The sequence below is a fragment of the Puntigrus tetrazona genome, chromosome 22 (genome assembly GCF_018831695.1).
Source record: "Puntigrus tetrazona isolate hp1 chromosome 22, ASM1883169v1, whole genome shotgun sequence".
Lineage (NCBI taxonomy): Eukaryota > Metazoa > Chordata > Actinopteri > Cypriniformes > Cyprinidae > Puntigrus > Puntigrus tetrazona.
In genome coordinates this window covers 5,271,497-5,283,210 of record NC_056720.1, presented here as the reverse complement: position 1 = coordinate 5,283,210, position 11,714 = coordinate 5,271,497, and the positions used below count along the sequence as shown (strand labels likewise).

The window sequence follows — 11,714 nt, the reverse complement described above, 5'->3', positions numbered from 1 at the left end:
ATCAGATTCACAGATATACTTAAGAGGTTGATGCCACGGTCCTAGGATCATAGGAATCAGAAGGTGCAGCGCAGAGATTTTCATTACCTTGAGCAGAATGTGTGTCCATTGTTTGAACATTTGAAACACTTGTGTTACACCATTAACTAGTTTCAGTTAACCACTGTTCAACTTCCTTCACAACAGAATTCAAACAAAAATGCACCATTATCAGACAAAGGGGATGCTAACACAGGAGTAGATTAGGGACGTCTTAATCGCAAAACAATTTAGTACACCGAAGATATACGCTAATATTGATCCTCAGAAGTTGTAATATGCTTACATTTTTTCCCAGGGCTGCTTGCATAAGGAGTATACCTGCCCCGACTACACCGCTGGTTTGAAATAACCAAATATAATGAGGCACACACACACACACAAATAAAATATATATTTAGTTTCTTGAAAAATAGCATACTATTAGAAAAAGATTGCAAAATTCTGAGTGTGTACTTACTCCATGCTAGTATTTAAGCAGGCTATTTCATGGCAACAAAAGATGTGCATTAGAATAAACAATACACTTCTGGGTTCATCTTATGAAACAAGTCCTTAAAGAGTTTGTCCTGATAATAACCTGTGTCTAATGACATGGGCAGACTAAACACACTGATTTTTAAAATCCCTTCAAATACACATTTACATTAAACTGCACTCAACATTAAGGGTCAGTTTCTGCTCAGAAAGATTGTGTCAAACTTTATACAGGATGTGGTCTACTGAATCGCAAAGCGACAAAATAACAACTCAAAGCCCTTTTGAGTCCTGATATGTATAGACATACTAATACACCATTGGTAAAGAGTTTCGGCTGGATAGGGTTGGAAATAATAAAGGTTAAAAAATGGTTTTGTTAATGCTGTTGTTTAGGCAGCGTCTTTAACCGCAGCGAACCGAAGACGCTCAAAATAAACCACAAGAACTGAGACTACCTGCAAACATTAGATTTAGATCACAGAACAGATTTCCTTTTAAGATGACTTACATTTAGTGAGTGCAGATTCTTAATATTCAAAGTGATGAAAAAGTGAAATGAGAATGGAAATAAAGAACTGAAAAATACTGACAAATCACAAAAAAAGGTAACCCCCTCACCCCCACCCCTATGTCTGATGCATATAAAGTGATATTATTTACATTATTTGACAAGTTTTATTGCTGCTTTGAAGGAGGTCATGTAAAGATTTTATTTTTTCTCTGTATCTTACTTGCAAGACAAAACCATTTCCACTGTATGCTGTCTCTATAGCAGCTCAGTGTCTGAGTCAAAGTGAAACCTGCTGCGGTCTGAGTTTAATTCAGGCCAGTTTAGTAGCAAAATGACCCAAATGAATGTGGCTTCTGCTGAGTGGACAAAGATCTTCCTGCTGTTTACTATTGCATGTGTGCGGTTGACTGATGAATAATGCGTGAAGACATTATTTTCCATTAGGTCATATTTCCACTTTTCACTCAAGATTCATATAGATTTTTTTTTTCAATGGTTACATGTCACATCAGATTATTAATTATGCTGCAATAGTTTAGTTGATTTTCTTCCCATACAAGCAATGTGGGATAACAGAGCACGCTATTATACGTCCAAATTAAAAATAAATAACACACTTTAAAAAATTATCTCTTTTCAACTCATTTTATAATGTTTAGGTACATGTATAATATTTGAAAATGAACTGAATGGTCAGTTTTAAACAATTACAAAGACATTTACAGTGAGAACATCCTGGTGATGTGTTCTTGATTTTATTCAGTAGGACACAGCAGACAAACTGTGAACATGTTAAACGCATACAAACTGAGTGAGTACACTAATTGAAATGCTGGTGTTTTTTAAGCAGTTTTTTAGATTTTGTAATTGTATAACCAGTCGCATTCAATAAACCAAAGTTGGTAATTCTGACCAAACTAGACCAATGTTCTGTAAATACCCCATGTATTGCACAATTAAAGGTGGATGCAGTTACGAAAAATTAGTTTAGAAAGTATGCAACATGCAAAAACCCCAATAATCTTTCAGGAATAAATATTGCATACCTTATTTTAAGAGATGATGTAAATGTTAGTAAAACACAAATTAACTGTTAATAAAACGCCGCGGGTTTATCTTTTCTAGCTACACCGCGGGAAAACCACGAGCTTCGCAATTCCTCCAAAAGCACGACCGGAAATGCCTTTCTAAAAGTCTATTGGCTGAACGGATGCAAACGTCACGGGCGAGGTCGCGTCCACGAGCGCACGAGCGCACGAGCGCGCGCGCGCGGTCTGTCAGAGTTCTGCGGGGCTTCTACGCAAGACTCAAAACTCTATAGCTTAACGCGAAATGAACGTATTAGTAGCCTTAAAATAATGCCTGTCTTTATGAAAACGATCCGCATATTTGATTTGTTCTTTTTGTTGCGTCTGGTTGGTAAGTTATGAAATGTTTTTTCAATTATAAAGTGTTAAAACGAACGTTTAAGCACCGTTTAACTGTTGCTCCCTCAGGTGCGTTTGATGCGCCGCGTGAAGTGCCGGTGATGGTGGGAGATTCTGTCACTCTGGACTCTAACGCTTCAGAAATAGAGCGGGCGAACGAGGTCGAGTGGAGATTTAATGACATTCGCATAGCTAACTTTATCAAGGGCGACGCCACCTATCACGAGAGATTTAAAGACAGACTGAAGCTGGACAGAAACGGGTCCCTCACAATCAAAGACACCAGAATAACAGACACCGGAGTCTTTAAATGCACCGTTATCAGTACTAGGGAGAGAGTCGAGAGATTCCGTGTTACTATTTATGGTGAGTGGAGTATAATAAGTCCCATTCGTTTTCATAATGTAATATGCTACTATTCCTATAACAGTCATATTTCATGATGGTCTTAATTTACAGCTGCATTTCAGACTCCCCTCTTTGCTGTTAAAACCATTTTGACTTTATTTTATATAGCTGCATTGATTTATGCATTTATTCATGCATTTTATTCAATCTTATTGTACCTGGCTTTGATCTTTCACGTGTTGCAGCTCCACTATCCATTCCTGTCGTCACCAGTGACACTTCACAGTGTTCATCATCATCATCTTCATCAACCTGTTCACTGCTGTGTTCGGTGGTGAACGTGAGTCACGTGACTCTCTCCTGGTACAAAGGAAACAGTTTATTGTCCAGCATCAGTGTGTCTGATCTCAGCATCAGTCTCTCTCTACCTCTGGAGGTGGAATATCAGGAGAAAAACACCTACAGCTGTGTGATCAACAACCCCATCAGAAACCAGACCAGACATGTCTGCATTACCGACCTCTGTCGTTTGTGTTCAGGTATGTTAGCAGTTGTCATTTATTTATTAAACCAGTCTGTGGTTAGGTACTTTCATTGTGTTTTTTCAACTTAGTAAATAGAAACTGTTTCTTGTGCTTAAGTTCCCTCTTCAAATGAAGTCCATTATGGAGAAGGGACTGAAGCTGTGATCCGATTGGTCGTCACTGCTCTAGTGGGCGTGGCTGCTGTGGCTGCTTTCATTGTGCTGGTGTATGACATCAGATCCAGAAGAGTTGAAAAGGATGTTCTAAAACATTAATAAAGCCTTTTTACAGACTGTGGTGATGTGTCAGCATAACAAATATAGTTGTATGGTTATATTTTTTTATATTTTCATTGATATATATATATATATATATATATATATATATATATATATATATATATATATACATACACACACACATAATTACAGTGCTATATTACCTTGGCAATAAATGGCAATAAAATATTATCCATAAACAGTGTGCTTTGTTCTTTGTCTTTGTTGTTTGTTTTTGAAAAAAAAATTTTCCCACAATATTAAAAGCAGGTTACAAAAACGAGCCTAAAAATCCTAAATGGTTTAAAGGAAAAATTTTAAATCAAATGCAGATTTTATAATGGTTTAAAAACACAATTAGCACCATTAGCTAATAATTAGCACCAATCATTAATCTTAAAGACTGTCACAGTCTGTCACACACAAACTACACCTAACTTGAAACTGCATGTAAGTCTGATATTTTTTTTTTTATTTAGATCTAAGCTTTATTTAAAAATATATTTATATATTATTGAAAATCATTGCCATAGAGCTGGTAACATTAAATCACACATGAAATTAATTGTATTATTTCCTAAAATGTTTCTTAGCATTTCATGCATGTTGCTCTTATGATTCTTGTGTTTTAGGACTCCTATTTTGAAGTGTATTCTTGTTCCTATCAGTACAGAAATCACAACAGTTGCACATCACAGATATGACCACTGATATGGTATAAGCAGGTTGTATGAATTCACCACAATACATGCCTTGATAAAACATTTTTTTTTATTTCAAATGCAAATGTCGTGCAAAGGTACGGTATGCGTTTCAATTTACCAGACTACTTACTCGACACAACCGATCTGACAATAGATAAGAACAGAACAACGCAGAAGAAACATGTAAAGTCCAGTTGGAATATATACAGCAAAAAGTACCGTGGACACCATGGCTTGGTCATTCCACTAATTACAATGAAGACGAATGTGAACTCTACAGCATACAATTACATTCTAGAGAAGTATTTAGTGAGAAAGCAGTCCGAACTAATCAAACGTGTAGCGTTTCTTTACAAAGTGGCATAAACAACTACTGGCCCGGCGTGCATAACGCACTTTTCAGGTCTTAGTACACAGTTGTCATGTAAACATAAACAGAGTTGAAATACTCTCAAAGAAGAAGTTTCTCAAGCTAGTTGGAGCAACATGCTAGACGTAGTATGAATAAATACGTAGGCCTTACTGAGCATACCATACGTAAATTATATATTCAAAACAGTAGATGCACAGACAGTGCTCCATTTTTGATCATGACTTGAGAATGATCGTGTTCATGCTCCTCCTTTGATAGCATCGATGCATGTTGCGGACTGCAAAGGTGCTTACGTGATCATTCCCACACTTTTTAATGACATTCATCAACTTGGTAATAAAGCACCTCTCCATTTTGCTTCTAATGAAATTAAATTAAGTATTAACTCCTTTTTACAGTGCAAAATGGTCGATTTTCAAACTATTAATGTGAGCTCCTGCTGTTGGTCATCACTGTTTAAGCTCTGCATTCTTTCACCCTCCGTTTTTGCTTCACCGTCTTTAATAAAACAAAGAAAAGAATCACAAGAGTTACAATAACACTGGTCTGCATGCAGCACTACACAAACTCGTGTACCAAAGACATGTGCAATAAAATAATCTGCAACATAAACCATTTGGCTCTTTTTATGTACGTAAGGTGCCCTGTTTGTTGAGTCAGAACAAATGGACTCAAAGGAGCCAGGAGATCTAGCTCTCCCTATTAACCAAACATTTTCTGTCAATTCAATATGTCTTCATGCTTGAATTATACTCATTTTACTTACTCTTTGTGAAACATACTTTAAGCCGACCCATCTTGATTGCAATACAGATTCCGATTCCGATCACGATTAAGATCACAACAACGACTGCCAACACTGGACCGGCTGTCTGCCAGCTTGAACTCGGGGGGCGCTCTGTAAAAATCAGCAGAAATATTTATCACGCACTCTGTCTCTGTCAACATTGACTTTCTTCAATAGCAAAGAAACCCTGCTTATTTCACTACGTCACCGCTGGTGGTGTCGTATACGCATCCAACCCAAAGTTGGCCATCCTTCATGGGGATGAAGTTCCCCCAAAATGGACAATTATGTAATATATTCCTCAAAGTCTCGTCATCATAAACCTGTATTACTTACTTTCTTCTGGAAACTCATTTACACCTGAATAATAATGCTGGAAATTGTGATAGCCAGTTAACATAAATAAAATGCCCACTGTTGACCGTACATTTAACGATACATTTAGCCTGCATCAACGCGAAATGAGGTGTGAATCCAACACGGCATCGCAACCAACGCGCACGCGTTTTACAAAGTGGCTAATTCGTTCGACCTCGCTTGTACGATACGTCTGAACTCCGGTGATGGGGTTAGGTGTAGGTTGTTCGTCAAAAATGTAGCAACTTTTATTAGCACGGTTCAGCAAAAATCGTACGATCTTGTACGAGTGAGGTCACGCGAATTAGCCCCAGTGTAAAATATGGACAAACTGGCGTAAGATCGGGCCGCTGAATCTGAGCATTTAAACTGTTGTTGGAATGATATAGAGTAAACATAAATAACTTTATTTTGATGGGTCGACAACATTCAACATACTGACTATGAGGACATGTATGCTAACTTGTTCTAGAAAACCTAAACCTACGCCAGCACTCTATTCTAAAAGATGGTAGACGTGTAGTTGCAAATGAATGAGAATTCGTGTTAATAACACAGTTAGTTATACTTATACTAAGTAAAATGTTTAAAGCAGACAATAAAAATAAAGTCTGAAAGATGCATGAAAGAAAAGTTTGAGCCACTCACCACTAACTGCAATACGAAATTTCTTATGTAAGGCCGTGCTGCTGTTGTAGATCTCCAAATCATAGTCTCCAGAGTGTTCGGTTTGGACGTTTCTGATGGTGAGGTCGCCAGTGTTTACATTTAGTTTGATCATGTCTTTCCATTTAGCATCAGCATCGCCATTTAATCCATTAACTTCCTCAAGACCGTCGACGGTTCCGAGGTTAGCACGTTTGCATGTACTGAATGATTTTACTATCAAATTCTTGATTGATATAGGCTCACAATATGTCATTCGGCAATTTAAAGGCTCAGGGTTCTAAATCAATGGACGTGATATTATAACAACAATGTTTTTGATTTGTATTAGGAGTTCGTATAATGCACGCAACGATCCACGCAACATCGAAACGGGACGTTCTGAGCCGTTTTTGTCCAATGACGATGACAGATAAAATTCGATCTTGCAAACATCAGTGTAATGTTCACGATAACTATCTGAAACAAAAAAAATCAGTTAGACTTTTGGTATAAAATGTTGAAATTTAAGACAAATAGTGATGTGGCGTTTGTTTTAATTAAGTCATTTGTCTCTAGAGAGAATTAGTTTATTTTCTGTACATTAAACAGAGCACTCTGTGGTTGTTGCAGTGATGAAATACTACACTATCGTACATGTTAAAGCCTTATGAACAAAATAACCGTGTTTTTTTTTCGCAGCGCTGATTGGTCATTGGTTCAAAACATGTTAACAGCGTAATCTCCAAAAATACCCAACCCAATCTTCACTTTGCGCAGTCATTAAATTTAACGCTTGTTCAATTTTTGACGGATGTATATTGCGGCCAACAAATGATTACAGAGAATTCGATTCTCCGGTCAGCCATATGTATATATTTTAAGCATAGAAATTGTAATTGAGATTCTTAACGTGTTTATTCTCACCAAATTTACCTTGTGCAATTCATAGGCCACTGGCATCATAAAAAAAGAAGATTTTAGTAACTGTATTCAAACACGTTTTTCAACCATTCCCCTCATCTTTCATTGGTTGCTTAAACATTTAGTCCTGCCCTAATCTCACTGGAACGGTTCAACGGTGCTTTGTCAAGCTAAACGTGATGAAATGTGATTTGAGAACAGCACAATGTATTTTTGTTTTCCTTTTTCAGTAAAATCTATGAACATCTCACTTAGAGATGACCTTGAACTGGGAAATAAAAAAATATTTTAACACTGAGAATGCATCACTTTAAATGAACTTTGCAACCCATTTTACTGTGACGATTTTGTCCAATTTGGTGCTTTGCTCATTTAAATATGATAATCGAGGAAAAAATGGTACACAACCTGATTTTATACATCAGCATTGCTTAAATGGTAAAAAAAATGGATGTTCCTTTTGTGAATTGGAGCCTAAACTGAATGCAGGTTACTTTTATAGCTTCTTTTAAAATACTAAGTACATCTTTAAAAGTTGCCTTCTTCAAGAAGAAAATCTCAGATTAACCTCATTTTAAGCGTCTTCGTCTTCTAATTTGATTCACAACTTTGTCAGATTCGTGGCTTTGGCTTCATTGCTTTTTCAGTTGCTCTGACGCATTTCTATATATTTAGTCCTAATTATTTTTAATATAAACAAACGAGCCATTACCCGTCAAAATCGTTAAGTTTCTCCTCATTTTTTTGCCCACATCACCATAACACTGTTGGATACTTGAGCAACAAACTATTAACTAGCATCTTCCTAAAGAGCCCTCAGTTACGCCTGTAGTCCGGAGGATTCATGAGCTGTGACTGTTTTAGTTTGTGAAGGTCACGTTTGGGGTTGAGCTCAACTAGAAGGGGTGAATGTTAACAGGTTAAGTCAGCAATGATGGTGCCTCGATCTCCAAACTTCCACAGTATCTGATCATCTTTTTGTATTTTAGTAACACCAGTCTGTAGAGTGACAGTATCTCCCTCCATCAGTGACACTGACTGCACTTCATCTGTCACAGCAACAAATACAAGATTAAGTTAAGAGTGCTTTTAGTGATTACCACACTTGTACAAATACTTGTTAGTAAATCACTAAAAATTACGGTACTGTGCGGCTGGATTGCAGGCTATTAACCCTCTCTTCTTACCTATTTGTCTTCTGAAATGGCTTTTTCAACAAGAAAAAAAAAAAAAAAAAAAATCAAAGAAACCAACCAAAAAAATCCAAAAAGTAGGTAGTGCCACAATTAGTTCAGGTACTTTTAAAACAGTTAAAAGTTAGTTTTAAAGTTCTATTCTGCCTGATAGTATCGTATTACAATTTTTCTGTTACAATTTCTGCTCAGAATAAGCACACTGTAGTCTGAATGTCTTCGCCATTTGCTGTTTTTATTGTTTAACAATTTATTTCACAGGGGAAAAATCCAAATGAACCTATAAAGGTGACACCTGATCATTTCAAACAAGCACGGGTGCACCAAGCGATTTCTGAGAAACACTGACTATAGTCTTAATTGAACTAAATTAATTCATTAACACCTCCGTTGCTCCTCCCCCAAAATGCACTGTCTTAAATATAAATTGAAAAACAAAATAGTTAAAAAGAGTTTTCACACAAGCTCCAGACACATGAGACTCTATACTTACCTATTTATAACCAAGGTTGGGCAGTAACTAGTTACAGTAACAATTACTTTTTGCAGTAATTGCAGTGTAACTTCTTACTAATAAAATTTCCGTAATAATTTTGCTGTTACTATCCCTAAACCACTAGCTCATTACCTAGTTACCTTTACTAGTTACATCATCTCCTACTGATTTGAAATCCAATAAAACCTATATTTATTTTCATAACTTAAGTTATGGCATTCGTTTTCTCTGGCGTTGCTCACCTTTATCCCTCCGATCCAGATATAAATTGTATTTGACGATGAAACATCTTCCTATATACTTATGTGATTGATTTTTGATAAAAATACATCATGAATTATAATCGTATATGGTAAACAGAAAAATGATAGCTACACAATTCATTGAAATAATACAACACTTTTTCTTAAACGTCTCTATCAGTTAAGCGTTTTCAATAACTTCTAAAATGTTCTAAGAATATATGTCTGCCTTGTCATTTGGCCAAAATTAACATAGGATCGCCGTTTGTAGGAAATATACATAAATACAGCTTTTCTGAAAGAAAAGTAAAAGTGCTTTGTTTACATTATATAATTATGTACTGTGTATATGTCTTTATATATGCATAATATATATCCAGTGTATATATTGAAAACATTTATATGTATCTACATTTATATATTTATATTAATAGAATTAAAATGATAAACAAATATATTTAATATATAAAGATATTTTCTGAAATATACATGCATGTTGTATATATATATATATATATATATATATATATATATATATATATATATATATATATGTACCTAATTACATTTGCCAGAAAGTAATAAGTAACATAACAATACTAATTTTGAAAGTAATAACGAGTCATAAATTGCATTTTTTTTGGTTTTGAGCAACAAGCACAAAACTGTTAATATCATTACAACAACAGCATCTTGGTTTTGTGAAGCACTGTATCATTTCTTTCCTCTTTTAATAGTCTCTCAGCCATACAGGGCTACCTACGACCAAAGACTTATAGTCGACCTTTAGTTATAGTTTAATCTGTTGGTTATTTGGTTTTGTTGTTCATTCTGATTCAACACTGTTTCTCAGAAATACAATGCACCTCGAATCTAATTATTATGAGACAGCTTACTCACCGCGGACAGTAACACCGAATTTCTTCAGTTTCTCGGTCGTGCTCATGACTTTTAGCTGATAAAGTCCAGTGTGTTGAGTTCTGATGTTCGTGATGGTCAGAGACCCGGTCTGTCTGTCCAGCTTCAGTCTGTCTCTGAATCTCTCATCATCATTGTCAGAGAAAATTCCAGCTGCTTCTTTCATTTTAGCTATAATAGTGTTATCATCTCCAAACATCCACAGTACGGTATCATCTCTCTTTATTTCAGTAAAATTAGTGTTTAAAGTGACGGGATCTCCCTCCATTACTATCACGGTTTTCACTTCATCTGACACAGCAACGAACACATCTGTAGAACGAACAGGAGCATATTGGAAAGGAAATTGTTAATATCTGTGCAGTTATTATGCTTTTTCACACATTTACTGTATAACTAATAGGCCATTTCCATCATATCAAGTAAAATATATCAAAAAAACATACTAATGCCAGAATACTGTTCTATCCTCGCCATGTTGTGTTCATCATTGGTTTTGACATGACCAGATGGAGAAACTGGAAAACACAAGAGAATAAATCTAAACTACACATAAAACCGATTTGTATCTTTTTACATCTTCAGATGTCACTTTTACAAACTTATTGTCTATTTATCTAAAATGTACTTGGATTTCCCAGCGGTGACTCAACAATATATAGTGGAAAGAAACAATATATATATTATATTAAGCGTAAACATTAGACGACAATAGAAACATAAACAAATGTGTCTCATTTGTTTATGTTTCTTGTCGTCTCATAGAAATAAGCGCTGCTGGGAAAGCCTACAAAACGACTGGCGTGAATTGCATTTATTTTATTATAAAGGCGCGTCCATAAACGAGGCGCGGAATATTACAGGCCGCCTGCGCCCCCTGGTGTCTGATATGACCAAACACACATTACCTCACAGCTACCTTATCCTCGCGTTGTTGTTGTGCGATTCATCTTTTAAAAAGTAATACAGTAATACAGCAATACACATTTGTCTGTATAAAAACGCTGGAGGTATTAAAGTCAGGCGAACAAAGCGAACGCCTGTTTCCTGGCTTATATTGAAACCGAAAGTGTTGAATACTAATACAAATACCCTAATAAAAATAAAGGTCACTTACCGTCCACGAGTAATAAGATCCAGCAAATGAAGCAAAGGTTCCTCATACTTATGCGTCGCTTCTGAAAGCGTCTAACTTGAAAGAGGGCAGTGAATCAGTGCAGCGATCATGTCAAACCAAACTAAGTCACGTGATTTCTGCGAACGCTGACGCGTTACGTCATTCCAGTTCGAAGTGTTCCAAACGGGAATCTGGACTGGGTCAAAAGGTCAGAGGTATTCACACAGAGACACTCGTTTATGGTATGAAATATGCATTTATAGTTTGTGATCATCTTGGGGGCTTACCTCTGTAATTAACTCTAGTGGCTTTTAGAAACTGGGCTAGTTAATAATGACCTGGTAAGGAAAC

At 36.1% G+C, this 11,714-nt stretch overlaps 2 protein-coding genes across 3 annotated transcripts; one reads left to right on the top strand and one right to left on the bottom strand.

Annotated features, from left to right (window-relative positions):
- The first annotated feature begins 2,287 nt into the window (after positions 1 to 2,287).
- On the top strand, positions 2,288 to 3,733 carry LOC122327497 (SLAM family member 5-like). The gene is made up of 4 exons (XM_043222909.1): positions 2,288 to 2,449; positions 2,527 to 2,823; positions 3,051 to 3,344; positions 3,447 to 3,733. The coding sequence occupies exons 1-4, from the start codon at positions 2,389 to 2,391 to the stop codon at positions 3,602 to 3,604; spliced, it is 810 nt and encodes a 269-aa protein (XP_043078844.1). The 5' UTR covers positions 2,288 to 2,388; the 3' UTR covers positions 3,605 to 3,733.
- Positions 3,734 to 4,360: 627 nt separating this feature from the next.
- On the bottom strand, positions 4,361 to 11,524 carry LOC122327433. 2 transcript variants are annotated; one of them, XM_043222796.1, is made up of 7 exons: positions 11,364 to 11,521; positions 10,693 to 10,764; positions 10,229 to 10,558; positions 8,322 to 8,446; positions 6,477 to 6,642; positions 5,451 to 5,582; positions 4,361 to 5,182 (listed from the first exon to the last, which is right to left on the bottom strand). In XM_043222796.1, exons 1-7 carry the CDS (start codon positions 11,407 to 11,409, stop codon positions 5,100 to 5,102), a joined length of 954 nt encoding a protein of 317 aa, XP_043078731.1. In that variant the 5' UTR covers positions 11,410 to 11,521; the 3' UTR covers positions 4,361 to 5,099. The 2 variants fall into 2 exon arrangements, with proteins under 2 accessions (XP_043078731.1, XP_043078732.1); XM_043222797.1 differs by lacking the exon at positions 10,693 to 10,764 and having other exon boundaries at positions 11,364 to 11,524.
- Between the last annotated feature and the right edge of the window lie 190 nt (positions 11,525 to 11,714).

Excerpts from the sequence above, each read along its gene's own strand:
- LOC122327497 (XM_043222909.1), top strand. The coding sequence starts at position 2,389 with ATGCCTGTCTTTATGAAAACGATCCGCATATTTGATTTGTTCTTTTTG. Across the intron at positions 2,450-2,526 it reads CTTTTTGTTGCGTCTGGTTG|GTGCGTTTGATGCGCCGCGT; the intron begins GTAAGTTATGAA and ends TTGCTCCCTCAG. Across the intron at positions 3,345-3,446 it reads CCTCTGTCGTTTGTGTTCAG|TTCCCTCTTCAAATGAAGTC; the intron begins GTATGTTAGCAG and ends CTTGTGCTTAAG.
- LOC122327433 (XM_043222796.1), bottom strand. The coding sequence starts at position 11,409 with ATGAGGAACCTTTGCTTCATTTGCTGGATCTTATTACTCGTGGACG. Across the intron at positions 6,643-8,321 it reads GAGGCACCATCATTGCTGAC|TTAAATGGCGATGCTGATGC; the intron begins TTAACCTGTTAA and ends GAAGTTAATGGA. Across the intron at positions 5,183-5,450 it reads TAAAGTATGTTTCACAAAGA|ACGGTGAAGCAAAAACGGAG; the intron begins GTAAGTAAAATG and ends GTTTTATTAAAG.